The sequence below is a fragment of the Cyprinus carpio genome, chromosome A5 (genome assembly GCF_018340385.1).
Source record: "Cyprinus carpio isolate SPL01 chromosome A5, ASM1834038v1, whole genome shotgun sequence".
In the NCBI taxonomy this organism is placed as follows: domain Eukaryota; kingdom Metazoa; phylum Chordata; class Actinopteri; order Cypriniformes; family Cyprinidae; genus Cyprinus; species Cyprinus carpio.
The window spans coordinates 30,638,478-30,655,566 of record NC_056576.1 but is presented as its reverse complement, the minus strand read 5'-3'; the positions used below and the strand labels follow the sequence as shown (position 1 = coordinate 30,655,566).

General features: G+C 36.0%; 2 protein-coding genes across 3 annotated transcripts in view; one reads left to right on the top strand and one right to left on the bottom strand.

The window, feature by feature from the left end:
* si:ch211-209a2.2 (L-asparaginase) overlaps window positions 1-4,268 on the top strand; it is a 43,718-nt gene extending 39,450 nt beyond the window's left edge. The window contains exon 7 of the mRNA XM_042756874.1: window positions 3,919-4,268. Within this exon, the coding sequence (XP_042612808.1) occupies window positions 3,919-3,984 (66 nt within the window). The 3' untranslated portion in view covers window positions 3,985-4,268. The remainder of the gene's footprint in view (window positions 1-3,918) is intronic.
* LOC109066876 (double C2-like domain-containing protein beta) overlaps window positions 1-17,089 on the bottom strand; it is a 79,694-nt gene that overhangs the window by 26,472 nt on the left and 36,133 nt on the right. The window contains exons 3-4 of one of the 2 annotated variants that reach the window (XM_042756866.1): window positions 12,340-12,363; window positions 996-1,070 (exon numbers count right to left, since the gene is read on the bottom strand). In XM_042756866.1, coding sequence (XP_042612800.1) covers window positions 996-1,070; window positions 12,340-12,363 — 99 coding nt within the window. The remainder of the gene's footprint in view (window positions 1-995; window positions 1,071-12,339; window positions 12,364-17,089) is intronic. The other variant, XM_042756867.1, reaches the window with a different exon arrangement.

Below are 17,089 nucleotides of genomic sequence, written 5' to 3'. Positions count from 1 at the left end.
TAAAGCACCTTCTTGCACCATTTATTGAAAAAGGAGGAGAAGAAAAAAAGTGTGCATGGAAAAAGTAGAAACTTCCTCACGATGATTTAAAGCAGGTGCGATTAACGCCTAGGTCTCGGTTTCATTTGGCACATCTCTGAGGTGTTTCCTAATCCTAAAGGGTAAACTCAGATACCCTATCCCATTCAATTACTCTGTAACCCTGTGAAGGAGAGTTCATCTGTACTGTAGGACGTATGATCCATACAGAAGGAGAATGACTTAGAGGAGTCTTATGTTGTCAGTAGCTAAGTGGATTGTTGGCAGGATAAGCAAGGAGGTTACTGGTCAAAAAAAGATTAATTATAATGAGAAGCATGATGATAATTTGTAGAGCACAGAGGTTGTTCAGTGACAAGGAAAAAAGTGTCATTTTATATCTCAATGTAGCACTGGTCAGTTTGATTAATGTACTCTAGACTAATGTTGGGACAGAAAGAGTTGGTATAAAAGAGTGCTTTTAAGAGTTAATTTGAATTGGATACCTCAGGCTCAAGAGTCTGAAGTAAAGAAGTTGTGTTGTCTCATTATGATTTATCAGCCTGCATCCATCCTTTCGTTATTTAAAACAAAATGCACAAAAAACACAGGCACCTCCTACAAGTAACCTTCCATCTGATGTGTTACCGAAGGTTACTGATGTGATTTAAAATGTAATTTTAACTGGATTGTACTACAGGTAGAGCTTGTTCTGAAAACAGAGTAAGCTATCGCAGTACAATGTGTCTACACTGCAAACGAGATGCTGTGTTAGAGTCTATATTTTATTCATAATAATATATTAATCTGAATTATTTTAAGTCATTTTAATGGCCCCCTAAGAATTTTCCTGAGGCCCCCTAATGGGTCCCAGCCCTCTGGTTGAGAACCACTGCCTTAAAACATAAATCATATAATTACAAACCTCCTTGCATTGTATAAAACAAAACATCTCCAAGGGGAGAGCAGGCACATACCTTACTAGCTCCAGGCAGCAGGTGCAGCTTAACATAGGGATCTGACAGCCCATTGTGATCCATTGGTTTGAGTCCCTGACAGAGAGGGAAAGAAACAAAAACATGCGTGACTTATGAAAAACAACCACTTTTAGACATCCTCTGAAGTCAACAGCATAAAACTGTCAGCCTGATAGATTCCACAGGCTTTAGATATCCAATTCGTCAATTTCCTTCTTTTTCTAACAAGACACACTGTTTCAGATCCTGCCAAATAAGCTAATTAGAAACACTGGAGGTGGTGCTGTGTCATGACAACAGAACAGTCTCCTAAAGCTCTTAGCTTTCTATTAACATGCATTTTAGTATGGGCAAAAAGCTTAAGCACTTTGGGCATAAAAAGCAGAAATATCAGATGTACAATCATCCAAAAATGAACTGAGCAATTGTGTTGGTGCCAATAATAATATAGAAAGCATATTATATATATATATATATATATATATATATATATATATATATATATTGTCTGTATATGCTTTGTCTGTAAATCATAAATTAAAAATCATAAATTAAATACAAGCTGCATAGAATTTTGAGTTAATATCAATCCAAAGCTAGACAACACTGTCTGCTGTCAGAGAGTCTGTGAGGCAAACATTGATCTTATTGAAAACCTTGCACCACCTGACACAAATCATCTCCACTTTGTAGTGGGATTCAGTGAGGTGGCATTGGACTTTGGATTCATAGGGCTGCGTAGATCTTGAGGCCAATCAATATCACAGAGGGTCTTTTCAACACTGTTGTTAACCATCACAATCACAGTCAGAGAATGGCATTGCTGTCTCTCAGAAACCTTGAGTGGAATGTTTTTGATTAAGGGAACATGTTCCTCACAAAGTCTGGATTTACCTTTGCAGTCCAAATAATGGTTTTCAGTTTAGCTGTCTGCATAATGCAACTTTGCAGCAAGATTTCAGAAAAATGTTATCTTCAGTACACAACAGTCAAGAGTGCTTTTGCACTAATAAAATCAAGTCTATTCCCACAGAGAGCTGCTGCTGAAAGAGCTTCAGGTCTTTCCAGAAATGTCTGCCATGAAATTGTCTTTCTTTGAATGTTCAGCAGAACCAAGTTAGTGAGAGAAAGAAAAAATATGTAAAGAAGAAACATTATTCTGTTTCTTATTAATGCTGTCAATATATAATTTTTTTGTAGTTAGTATGTTCTTCTGCAGAAGTTCTCAGCTGGTCTTCTTTGTAACCCCAGAGCAATTCTGCCATACATCTATTTCCAGCATTTGTTGATATATATATATATATATATATATATATTATATATATATATATATAAATATATATATATATATATATATATATATTTTATATTTCTGTGTATTGAACACATTATGGAAACCTGTGCTGCAGAGCTTGAATCAGTTCAACCAGTGTTTAGAAAGAGCACAAAAAATATGGAACAGTTGAAACATTTAGCTAATCTCTAAAGGTTAATTTTTAAATTTGATAACAGCACTAATTAATCTACAGTGTATCCCCCGTTGTTTCGTTTTACAATATTAAAATACAATGCAACTTTAGAGATCATTCCAGAGTCTGTATGTGGATCTCTTATCAACTTTGCACATCTGGCCACTGCCATTCTTCCTCATTCATACTTTGCTCAAGCTCAGTTGGATTGACATGTGAACACAACCACTTCAGGACATAAATGTTGTTTTTCAGTTATTTCTGTGTATCTGTGGATTCACGCTTGTCATTTTCCTGCTGGAAAATAAATCTTCTGCCAAGGTATCTTGCAGTTTTCATCAGGTTTTCCTCTAGGATTTGTCTGTATCGTACTGCTTTTGTTTATTTTTTACCCTCTATCCTCACAGGCCTTCCAGGCATTCCCACAGCATGATGCTGCCACGACTGTGCTTCACTGTGGGGATGGTGTATTTCTGATTTGCAGCGTTTGACTTATGCCAAACATGCCGTTTATTCTAATGGCCAAACATCTTTATTTTGGTCTCATCAGACCACAGAACCTTCTTCCAACTGGCTTCAGAGTCCCCCCACATGCTGTGCTGAGATATATATATTTTTAAATAGTGGCTGTATCTTTGACCCTCTCCCATTAAGATGTAGCTGGTGAAGCCCTGGAGCAACAGTTAAATGTGTAATATCTCCAATCTCAGCCACTGAAGATCGTCATTCCTTCAGAATTTTTTTTTTTTTAAAGAAATTAAAACTTATTCAGCAAGGATGTATTAAATTGATCAAAAGTGACAGTAAAGACATTTAAAATGCTACAAAAGATTTCTATTTCAATTAAATTCTGCTCTTTCGAACTTTCTATTCATCAACGAATCATAAAAATGTTTTCCACAAAAATATTAAGCAGCACAACTGTTTTCAACAGTTAAAATTGCATCATTTACTCATCAAGCTGATCCAAACCTGTATGAATGGTTTTCTTCTGTTGAACATAAAATAAGAAATATTTGAAGAATATGGGTAACCAAACAGTTGATGGACCCCACTGACTTCCACAGTATTGTCTTCCATACTATGGAAGTCAAAGGTGTCCATCAACTGTTTACCCATATTCTTCGAAATATTTTATGCTCAACAGAAGAAATTCATACAGGATAGAAACAACTTAAGGTAAAGTAAAAGATGACAATTTTCATTTTTGGGTGAACTATCCCTTTAAGCACCAAATCAGTATTTTAGAATGATTTCTGAAGGAAATCAACTTTCACCATTTTTTCTGGTAGGTCAGAAGGCTAAGGTCTATAGAATTTCAGCATTTACACATCACAAGCTAAAATGAGTCACAGACAAACTGATTTCAATATAGATTCAACATATTGTGCAAGTGTGTATCCATGCTTTAGTGATGCATTTCTTTCCCAGCAGGCATTTTATTTTTTCAACAGGTAGGGCTCCTGAATGGTCCTCCAGACGGTCCCTCAAACTCCTGTGTGCAGTCATGTGTGAGATGAGCAGATCTCAGAGGGCCAGAGAAAGGACCAGACTCTCCAGCCTTACATATAAGGGCTGTCAGAACCACAATCCTAATGAGTTATTTTCTGCTTCTGTGAGCTATACAGTTTAAAGTTGTCAAAGAGGCTTGCTTGGGCTTCACACCTCTCTCTCTACTTTTGTTTAGCTTGTGGGTACATGGAGGAAGCACATAAAGACATAAATAATCATCACTGTTGCATTTTACACATCAACAGCGCCTGAGAAATAAAACAAATGAACATGAGGGGGTGTGAGAAAACCCTGCATGGGCAAAAGTACATGGCAGGAGGGGTGACAGGCGAAAAATAGTGTCTAGTCTAGTCAAACAAAATCTTACAAATATACAAACTGCTGCTTGGTAAAGAATGTAGAAGACTCTAGAAATGTGGGACTACGATACTAGTGTATTGGGGAGGGGGAAAAATATTATATATATATATATATATACATACACACACACACACACACATAAATACACACACACACAGTGGAGATCAACAAATCTACAGTTTCCTAAATTTCAAGGTCACTGCTTAGTCATATTTGAAGTTATTCTAACAGGAGTAGAAGGGCTGTTTTTAAGCATATTTGATAAATTAATTGTATTCTTAAATCTACAGTTTCCTAAATTTCAAGGTCACTGCTTAGTATCAATAAAAATGGTAACTCTAGATAACAAACGAGAAAATAGTTCTATGCTCCGCCCCTACCTTACCCTAGAGCCATACCTAAGGACGTTTTTCAAGTTATGTCAAGTGATTTTGTTACATCTCAAGGTACCTACCAGGTGTTCATATTCGTTTTGTTAATATTACATTTTAGTATATACACATTATTTGAATTAAATTAATTTGACAGACAGCATTCTGTCAACATTAGTCAACATCAGACAGCTGATGTGAAATTAACACAATGTAACCGCCTCAAGCATTCACCCGTGAGACACACGCAATTGACTCTTTTCACACGCTTTCAAAACTTTGACCGCTCTGAATATAGTGAGTGAGTGCGCGCGCGGCCGGGGCGCTCTCTCTCTCTCTCTCCTCTCTCTCTCGGGTTCATTATCATGGACATTTCAGCTTAGGTTAGGTAAACAAATCAGCTGGTATCGGATCTGTGGTAGGTAGCAACAGGTGAAAAACATGTGTCAAATCACTAGCCAGTTTAGCCCATCGAACAGCCTTCGGGTCTATGTTTAACTTCCCGAAAAAAATACGCAAACATATAAAACAAACTTCTAGCGAAATACTAACAGCATCATTCCAAAAGAAATTCTTGGGGAAGTTAATGTCAAGTCCATCAGTTTGTCTCCAGCGATGGAAAGCAGTGTATCAGATTTGTGAAGCGGTTGCTTGCAGCTTCAAATATATTGCCCGCATACCGCCTCCCACGAAACTGGTATTGTGACCTGTCATCAGTAATATAATTAAGGTTGATATCTCTACAGCCTAATTGCATCGCAGGCATTTTTACCTCAATTTTTCATGGTTAAGTATAAAAAAAATACTGAGATATTTGAAGTATAAAAAAATAACTAGAGCTTCAAGTTATTGGTGTTAACTGGTTAATTTCCTTAGTTTATATGACAAACAAACCCCTTCACTACAAACAGGTTGTGAAAATAACACCCGCCAGTTTGTTGGTTTTATTTTTGTGTTTGTTGTTTAATCACTAGCCAGTTTGGTGGTTTTCTTTTCTTCACTCATTAAATTCTTGGCAAACAGGTTGTATACTGAAGACTTTAGACATTCTTTGTGCAGGATTAAAAAAATTACTTTCCATGGTTTCCTTTGCATTGCAGGATTAAAAAAAATTACTGAAGACTTAGACATTCTGTGATTTTTCAAATTTAAGGCCATGCAAGTCTTAAATGGTACAACAAAGTCTTAATTATTATTTCAAGAGGTCTTAAATTTGGGGATGGAAATACAAAAATTGAGATATGTGACATGTAGCTCAACAGCGATTCCTGCCTCGAGGTCCTTGGCCACCCCCGCTCCCAATGCTTTCCTGTCAGCTCTCCACTGTCCTCTCACAATAAAGGCATTAAAAAGCACATAAATATAACTTTAAACCCCCCCCCCCAAACAATTAAGACATTAAGATATATTTATGTTATTAAATTAATATAATGATTGGTAATAATTGTTTAAATTAATGTAATAATTGATACTTTTGACTTTTGATCCCTTTCCTTAAAAATGGTTTAAAGGCTGAAATGTGTGCTGAAAACTTTCTGCTTGTGTGAAAACCTGTAACTGAACTGTATTTATGGTATTAATTTTATCTGTGTCTTAAATTTCTCTTAAATTAAAATCCTGCAGATACCCTGGAATAATATGAAATGCAGATTTTATAATACATATATTTATATATGAAGCTGTGATGTAGTTAATTTGGTTTGTTTTTGTGGGGTATTTTTTTGGCTAGTAGAAGTTATCAGTGGCCGATAACTTAAATTTAGTAGCCAAATTGGCTGGTGAGTGAAAAAGTGAATTTCAAACCCTGATGACAAACCCTATTTAACTGCCAACATTCCTCTAATTTTCACTGAGATTGCAAGATGGCAGGCCGGTCTAAGGTGACTGAAGCCCTCTGACAGAAGGTTGTCCAGATGAAGGCCAAAGGGATGACCCTTTCACCCACTGCACAAGAAGTTTTTTGTTCCAAATCTGTAATTCTTTGAATATTGCAGCTTTACAATGACACTAATTCATTCAAGTCCCTCAAAAAGGCTGGTTGTCCACGTAAAACAAATGCAAGAAAAGGCAGAATAACGTGGAGACTCTAATTGGGGAATTGGTTCATTACTGCAGCTGGAATTGCTCGCAAGTTTAGTGCTCAACAGGGTAAGGATCTGTTTCAGCACATTTAAGAGAAGTCGGACTGAAAGCACACATTCTGCAGTGACCAAGCCTCTTATCAGCAAAAATAATCAAAAAGCTAGATTCACCTTTGCTGAGGAGCATGTCATGTGGACAGCGAAAAACTGGCCCAAAGTTCACTTCAGTGATGAGAGCAAGTTTAATTTATTTGGGTCTGATGGGAAACATTTTGTTTAGTGTCAAACTGGGGAAAGACTGAAGCCCAAGTGCATAAGGAACGTTATAACCATAAACTAACGTTCCCAGAACATTACAAGGGAGTTTGTATACTCTCAGGAAAAAAAAGTATGAAAGCTGTCACTGGGGTGGTACATATTAGTACCAAAAATATCGATTTAGTACATATTTTTACCATATAAAAAGGTACCACCCCGTGACAGCTTTTGTACCTTTTTTTCTTTTTTTGAGTGTATGACAACCTAAAAATTTTTTAAAAAGAATGTTAAATACATTTTGTTAAAAAAAAAAAAAAAAAAGTCAACAAGGCAATTGTACACTCTCAGTAAAATCTGTCCCTAAAAGGGTACAACAGCTTGCTTTGGGGCAGTACCTTATTTACAGTTTGTGGTAGTACCTTAAGGATACACATTACTACTCTAAGGAACTAACATTCTCCTTTGAGGTAATAAAGGCACACTTTTGCATCCCAGAAGTTTTTTGTACTTTTTTCTTACAGTGTAAAATGTCCAGAAATGTATTCTTACAGAACGCACTTCATCAGTGCATGAGAGGTATGGTGTTTATATAATTCAGTACATACTAGGGGTGTGTGATATTATGATTTTTGATCGTTGACGATTAAAATGTCTACACGATCTGCTTTTGAAGCAATCGTGCTATAGTGCACATTCTGAGTTGCAGTTCTGGTGTCTCAATATACTGTACAATGCGACATACATTCACATCAAATGTTAACTCATCGCTAGAGTTACACTCACGGGACACTGCACTTATTCACAATCACAAGAGTATATTATTTGCATGTGCTGTATAACCTTGCCAATTAAACATTTAATTTGTGTGCTGTTCTGATATGTGCTTTTTCTGAGCATGCACAATAAAAAAGCTTGTCAAACAGCGCCTGATTACTGGACCAAGTTATCTTTTCCATCTGATTGTGCTAATACTGTCAAAAAACCCACAAGGTGTACATATAAACACAACTTGTTATGTCTAAAGTGAAAATAAACAGTTGAGAGAAAAACGGATGTGTGCCTGTATATTAGGCTGTGATATTAGATGCGTGCAGGTGTTAAAGGGAAAACACACTTATTGTTCTAAACATGCTGCTGCTTGTCATTAAAGGGAAAGTTCACCAAAAATGAAAATTAAATCATTATTTATTCACTCTCATGTTGTCCCAAATCTGTATTAATTTCTGTCTTGAGCTGAACACAAAATAAGATATTTCTAGGGACCAGCAACTGTATGATTACCCAGATTCTTCAAAAAAAAAAAAAAAAAAAAAAAAAACAACTTTTATGTTCAACAGAAGACAGAAACTCATTGAGGTTTAAAATAACTTGAGAGTGAGTAAATGATGACATCATTTTCATTTCTGGGTGAACAATCCCTTTAATGTTAATTAAGCAACAAAACACAGAGAAAAATCGCTCACTGCTCTTGACAGAAGAACTTTAATATAGTTGCTTTAGTAAGAATCATTGTGTAATTTATACTGTATGTATTGTGTAAGTTTATATATTTGTGAATTGTTTTATTTTCATATTTGTTCATTCAATTTATTGAATGCTACTGTTAAATACACCTACTGTACCTGAAAAATAAAGCATTGCTTTTTTTTTTTTTTAATCTTCGCTCACTTTGGCCTAAATGTCTGCCATTCTTTTTTATTTGATATTTTGTTATTTTATATTGTTTTAAAATAGGGAAATTAGTTTGGCTGTACTGCTCAGACAACTTGCAAAATAGTAAAACCAACATGAAAAAGAATCGTGACAAAATTGTGACTTTCCTGAAAAAAAAAAAAAAAACTGATATGATATTTTTGCCATACTGCCCACAATTGGTATATAATAAAAGAAGTATAGGAATTCAGACACAGCCTGGATTTACATTGATTGGGATGTCAACCGTAAAACATATTTAATAAAACATTTTCATTTTATCAATGAAAAAATGCCACAATTCATCCTTCTCTTCAAGTTATTTGCTCCTGCTGTTGGCCCATAACAGGACGACCCGTGCACGCAGGTCTCATCATAGCTACAAAGCAGTTTTCAAAAATCCACAGGTCTACTCGGCTCTATGTGATTGTGTTTGTGAATATGTTTGTGTGTGCGTGCGTGCAGAGACTGCAGATGGTCGGTCTCTTTGAAGGTGCTGCAGACTGAAACAGCCACTGAGGTCCACTTCACTATAGAAGAGCACTGACACAACCATTCATGAAAATAAGGGCAAGCACAAAACTGAACATCGCTTTCAACATATGTATATGATTTCCCATCTCCCCACTGCCATAAATCCAATTCCAATACAGCTAAACCGCTTCAATAAGGCAAACACTCGAGGTGTATATACGCATTTGATAGTAACAACTGAGTTATCTTCGCTCAGTGTTGAGCCAGGCACTCGGGTGTAATTGAGAATTTGTCTTCCGTTTCAGGGCTGCGTGACATATGGTGACTAGTGAACTGTGGTCCTACTGCTCCAAGCAGATCAATAAAGAAAAACAGCCGCTGTGTGATTTAATATGGTGCATGCTGATGCACCCCATTCTCATAGGATATTGAAGGATGTGTTAAATACAGAGGAACTACACTCCTCATCAAAGGTCTGTCTGGTAACTGGAAGTTGATTGGAGGGGGCGAGTGGGCGTAACCTTACCGTGCATTTGTAATGTCCTAGCTGACCTTGACTATTCTGGATAAGCATAAAACAGAGAAGCAGAGGTCTCCTGAGAACACAGCTAACAATAAATGTGTTATTGGGCGCCCGATTGCAGTGTTGCCGGTGAATGGATGGTTGATCATAATTATGGAGAAGCAGGAGAAATGACCAGTGTGAAAGGAGATGGGCGGCATGCATCAGCGAGTGCGCGTGAAAGCTGTGTGCGCACCCAATCATTCATAGTGCTTTACTTACTGCTGCCACGCTACCAAGTACGGCATTTCCCTTCCCATCTCCCCATCAACGGCTAACTAGTCAGATCTGTTTCATCTGCCAAATTATATCTCTTTATTCTTCTGGATAAACATCCTGTTGGAGATGGTCTGCACTTAAAAATGAAAGGGGCGAGATTCTGTAAAAGAAAAGGGCTGGTCGAAATCAAGTGTGTTTCACAAGAGCAGATGGAGGTTCCAGCACAGATGACTCTCAATGGGTGAGAGCTGTACACGCTCCAAACGCCATTGAGCCACACAGTACATAGCCATAAAGCATTACAGATAAACATTAGTACAGGGTGGAGGTGGGCTTGAAAAACACAGGGTGGGAGGGAGTGAGAGTGACATATTGAGTGTCGGTTATGATATGACAGATACCATCTAATACATATATTTTCCAAACCGCCTGTCCTATGTAGGGTTGTAGGGATGCTGGAGTCTACCCAGAATCTTGGGCCATTTTTTATTTCTTAATTTTTTTTTTTTGTCTGATTAACAATATGCAAAAGAAATTTTTAATATATATATATATATATATATATATATATATATATATATATATATATATATATATATATATATATATATAAAATTTTAACAAATAACTGATCATTATACAACAATAAAAACATGCATCAAATACTACCAGTAATAATAATAATAAAAACAAATCTTAATAATAATTTATTATAATATTATTAAGAATCCATATACATAACATACATTGTTGTTTTTTGCAATTATATTTAGGCAAAGTTGTTTTGCATTTAAGATCTAGATTTTTTTTTTCCTTTATCTAATGGGTAATCCACACTACTATCTTTTTCTTTTTGTATGCATTTTTTTTTTTTGATTTATTTTTTTGTAAAAGAATTTTTTTATTTTGAGTATAATTTATTTAAATGCTGTTCCTTTGAGCCTTCTGTTCATCAAAGAATACTGAAAAAGGTTTAATGGTTTCAACAAAAATATTAACTAGCACAACTATTTTCAGCTGTGATAATAAATGTTTCCTAAGAACCAAATCAGCATATTAAAATGATTTCATGTAGCACTGAAGACTGAAGTAATAGAGATATGTCAATACATGACTTTAAAATGTACTGAAAAAGTATTTTTTTTTTGATCAGTTGAAAAATTTAAAAAGCATGAATATGAGTAAAAATATTTTTCCATTATCAGTCAAATAAATTATCTCTACTGGTAACTACCCACCTGTCCTTAGCATCATTTTGCTTGGTCCAGCACCTGTTAGAATTTTTCAGATCATGAATCAGACCCAACCAAACTGTAGATGTCTTAGAAATAGTCTGAATAAGCCATTGAAAGACTGAATGTTGATTTAAAGACGCAGCCGAGTTCCTGATCAAGGCAGCTGAATAGCTGTGAGGGTTAGCTTATGTTAAATGCAACATGGCAGCTCTTTCATTCTCTTTCTACTTGATTTATAGTTGTCTAGAGGCTGCTGTTATGCTCCATGTCAGACACGAAGATAAATTAATACCCACACAAACGTGAAAGTGACCAATGGGTTCATCTCATTCTTAAGTCATGAATGTATGTATGGGGGTGAGACATGGCCACAGACAACTCTGGGATCCACTCTGTACTGAAGACAATATGAATATAAACACCCACCCACCCACATGAGAACAAATGATAGAGTCTCTGCAGTCTCTTACTATGCATGGTCTTCAGAATGAAAAATTACCATTCAAGACAGAAATGTACTGTTACATGGTAACAGAAATGAACTAGCCTGAGATAAATGTATCCATTCATCATAAATACTTAATAAAAGGCCATTATTAAACATTATGCTTACATCTGCCCATGGGTAAGCACTTTATCTTAATTGAAGATAATCTGACTTGTCAATGAGTGAGCCAACAAAAAGAAAAGAGGCCAACAGTAAGGAACAAAATGATACCAGCTGTGTCACAGGGAGTCTCAGGACAGATAGAGGTATGACACACAGGGAACACGCATAAAGGAGACTGAAAAAATACTGCAGTTGCATACAAATGGCTAGATTTTAGCTATACTTGTAATATTTTGATCCAAGTATTTCTACTAAAAAAGTAACCAGTTGAGAGATTTGTATGATCCTGTCATGTAAAAAATAATACAACTTAAAAAAAAAAACATATAAGGATGTTATAATGGTTCTAATACTGTAGTCTTTTCTTTCACATTTCAGAGAGTACCTTACAGCTAGTAAGTTTTTTTCAGTGTTACTGGAGTGAATCAATGGAGTTTCGATTGGAGAGACAGAGGTAATTTGCTTGGAAAGTGGGAAAATAGAGCATAAAGAGTAACTTACCTTTTTGTATCTGGGAATAGGAAGCTACACTCCATCAAGAACAATTTACAGCATGCAGCCAAGCCATGCAGAGAGAGATGTGTGCATGCAAGACATAATAGGTGGAAGAAAGAGTAGAAAAACAACATTGACACAAAATACAGCTATTTACAGATATAAGTTTGAAAAAAGACAACACAAAATGCATGTAAAAGAAAAACAGCATGTGAAAATACAGAGGGGAAAAATTAAGCGCCCAGGGGGTTTGACCCATGCGTTAAAAATGTACGTGGTATGGTTCCCACTGATTTTTCTAAATGTAGATCTTTTTTTTTTTTTTTTTTTTGTATCTGTGTGACTCAGTCTGATAGTCAGTACAACCCTAAATTTAGCTGTCATGAAGTGATGGAGTGTTCGGAGGAGTAGCGCAGCAAACAAACAAACAACAAAAATTAAAATGCTGTTAGATCAACCCCCAATTTCATCTTCAGAGGATGTCAGGGCAGCATCTTTGTTCTAAATAAATGCTTTATTTTGGCTTTGCATTCTCAGTTGGAAAGTTGTATTTAGTGCCCAAAGTTCGAGGTGTGATATGTTAGTCAAATAAAACTTAATGTTACACTTTTAAATATTAAAATACTGACTAATAAGAGTGACACCACAGGCAAAACAAATAATGAGAATGAATATAATTTCATTAAAAAGTAGCATGTTAATTTGCTGCCTGGGGGTTCAATTAAAGTGTCCATTTATCTAGTTTAATGCTTCATTTCTGTTTCAGCAGCATGTGTCACATCAAGATCTTGACAAATGCAAAAATAATCCAGAGATGAGAAAACATACTTTGTTTGAAAAGTGTCATTTGGTCAGCCTTTTTTTTGTGACATTCATACATATGGTATCCATACATTCAACAAGTGTGCCTTGCAGGGATAGTTCACCCAAAAATTCTGTCATCATTTCAAACCTGTATGACTTACTTTGTTCTGAAGATATTTTCAAAGAATGTTGGTACAAACAGTTTTAGTTCCAACTGACTTTTTTTTTTGTCATTATATTGAAAGCAAAACTGTTTGGTTACCGACATTTTTCAACATATTTAATAATTTGAATGTAGCAACATGAAGTGAGAAAACGATGACAATTTTCATATTTTGGGTGAACTATCCCTTAAAATGTTCAAAAACATCCTGGGGCCACTGCACTGTACGGAACAGATACCCTTTTTTGGCATGTCATTTAAAATAAATCACCCACAGCCACAAACCACAGGGTCAAAATGTACATAATGGAACGGACAGAGTGTGTTCCTCAGAGTTGTTTTCAATGACATATCAGTAATGTGCACACAGGTTGGTGACCTCGTCTCGTTCCACTGTTGATGTGACATATTCCTCGCCTTGCATCATAGAGCGAACACTCCTGGTGAGCCAGTGACCCCTGTACATCTGGAGCTAATAAGGATGACCCTTTCAGAGCTGTCAGTTCCACAGAAAAAGAACAGATCACAGACAGGTAACCTTAATTGAGTTGATGGGAGGGGGAGTGTTGGGCCGGAGGCAGGGGGATGGTGGCTGAGCCCTAGGAAAATGGCGATGGGTGAATTGTGTGTTGAATTGGGGTCAGCGAAAGGGAGGGCGGTTTTCTTTAATGGAGGCTGTCGTTTGAAAAGGCTGTGGTGCATGTTAAGGTTGGAGCAGATGTGTCCTTGTGTGACACACAATATGAGCAATATGTGCTCTGAAATGGATCTGGGAAGGCACCTTTGTGAGGGGTGAATGAGTGAATGGTTACATTCTCATCACGTGTGTCTGTTCAGAAGGACGAATGGCCTGGCACTTAGGAAATAGTGAAATATTATTCTGATAAATGACTTCGTGGTGACAGGTGTCTACTTGTAGGTGATTTAGATTTTATTATATAATAGTTCCGGTTCTTGAATGTGATTGACTGAACGGTATTCCAAGGGTGATGACACAAAGTCCAACAACACTGGAACTTTCCAATCCATTTGTCTGTGTTCACAATATTCCTGATTAGAATATGTGAGTGTTAGGGAATGAAAGTGGAGTGACTGCTACTTATAATTTTGCTTATCACAATTCATGAACTTAATCACATGTACTGACATCAAACTCTATAACTCTTAAAGACAGACATACTGTGAAGTTGTTAATCAATCACATATGCTTCTGTTGAAGCCATCAGCCCAAGTAAGTTTATTAAACAACTGTTTAACAGCAGAATTCCTGGTGAAAAACTACATTACCCATAATACTGCAAAGAAATCTCTACCAATCAGAGATTTTCAAAAATCAAATCATGCTAAAAGAGCTCCGCCCACTCGCATAAAGCACTCTGAATGACATAATACAATTCACAAACTATTAAATATTTGTATAAATTTGCAGTAAACAAAAACTCTCTCTCTCTCTCTCTCTATATATATATATAATCTACTACCTTTGTCTTTTTGTCTGATTTTGTAATTTTTTTTATTGAAATCAAAGTTTCTAATGTGATTCACCTTTTAGGTTTGGTTCACAGCTTATGACATTTTTAGAATCCCTATGGGAAAAATAAATGGGGAAAAAAACACCCAGAACCAAGGCTGCTGAAAAAGTGGATGACCATTGTTGTAGTTTATTGGTATTCACAGTTATATTTTACATTACAGCTGCCTTTGTTGAACATCTCAGTTCAGTTTGGAAGTGCCTTAGTACAATGATACTCTTCAAAAGTTTGGAGTCTATAAGATTTTTTATGTTTATGAATGTGCTCACCAAGTCTACATTTTCGTTTTGAATTGTGTTTTCATTTCTGTTATGCTGTCTGTATGTTTGTAGGCAGTAAGTAGCTAACAAGGGTTTGTAACCACACTATTGTGTTTTAACACTCAGTAATATGCAGTTGATTGCCTAGGATGATGGGTAATATGTACCAGACGTCTCTTTGCACGTGCATCTCCATCATATGTGCAGTTTCACAACAAAATCATTACATTATAGTTAAAGGCTGTAAACTTGATTCAGTCACAAAGTGTCTGCTAACGTCACAGCCGTGCTGAAGTGATGTCAGCAGGCGTAATCTCCCTACATAAACCAGCAGGCAAGGTCCTGGTAAGGCAAATGCTTTTGTGTGATGGTTTTGCTCTGATTACAAATACCCCATTATCTGTATTTCTGCATGTATAAACCCCTGTAATCCCCAGTGTGCTCTGACGTGCATATCTCGGATCTGCGCTTATCACCGAATACCAACACATTCCCCCCTGACACTCGCCCAACACTCATATCAAACCACCTGCAACACTTATTCAATAAAACATTACTTTTTGTATTGATCTTCTGGTGATATTAGATACGGTCAGATCGTTTGAATCACGTTAGCCACACATGCTACACATAGTCAGATTAATTTAAGAACAGCAAATAGGAGCCAGATGTACAAGACATGTTAGAATTACTGCAGAATCCAATGCTGTCCATGGTCCTGAACTGTCAAAGCTTTAATCTGCTTTTGCCGGATGATTTAGGTCAACTGAAAGGTTGATCATATGTTGGAAACTAGTTGTTTTCAGTATAGCCCAAATCTAATACCAATCAAGCCAAAATCAAATCAGTGTTGCTCATTTACTAAAAAGTACCATGATAGCTTATATGTTGTATATGGGTTTTTTTTGGAGGATTTTGAAAGAAGTCTCTTCTGATCACCAAGGCTGCATTTGCATTTGATCAAAAATACAGTAAAACAGTAATATTGTAAAATATTATTACAATATAAAATATTGTTTTCTATTTGAATATATATTTTAAATGTAATTTATTCCTGTGATTTGCTAATTTAATGCTCAAGAAACATTTCTTAATAATGTTAAAGGCATCTATGCTGCTTAACATTTTTGAGAAAACCATGATACTTTTTTAAAGTATTTTTTTTTGTAACAACGCAAATATCTTTACTGTCACTGTCATTAATTTAATAATTATCCTTGTTGAATAAAAGTATTAATTTCTTTTAAAAAATTCAACCTTACTGACCCTAAACTTTGCCATCCAATCTTTGCCGTTTTAATTATTTTAACATGTAGTAAAGCTTACACTGGTGCCATTAATTGCCACATAAGCAATATAGTTTTGCGTATATTGTTATGATATTTAGTGAAATTATTCCCCCAAAAAAACGCTTGGCTAAGTAAATGTGTCATAAATTCTAAGACAGCCAATCAGATCCAGATTGCAGTGTTTCTGCAGGTTTATGAAGGTAAATGTAAGACTTTAAGACAATTTTAGGGCAAAATAAATTGAATGGAACAAAATATGATAATATGGTCTCTAAATGTAAATGTCTTGCATTGAATTAAGATTTTTTAAGACCTTTTTAAGACCTACAGAAACCCTGGGCATTGTTATTTTAAGTCGTTATTTTTACTACAAAAATGCAGATAAAAACAGGACAATGTATGGCAAATGTCTTGACCTGCTGCTGTCCGTGGTCCTGAACAACTTCAGAATGCTAGTCCATGCTATTTTTCCCTAAACCAAATGAATTAAGTGAATCGAAAGGTGATGTGCAGGGCACGATAGCTCTCTTTTATCTGCAGTGTTTCCCAGATCTCTGTTTATGTAACGGACGTGGTCTGGTAATTCCTACAATCCTTCCTTTAAACTGCACAAAATGTCAATGTTGTGATTGAGGCTTGTGAGGCTGACATGATGTAGTAAACCTTGAATCAGGTTCTTCAGAGAACAGTGTTCAGCGCTCCAGAAGA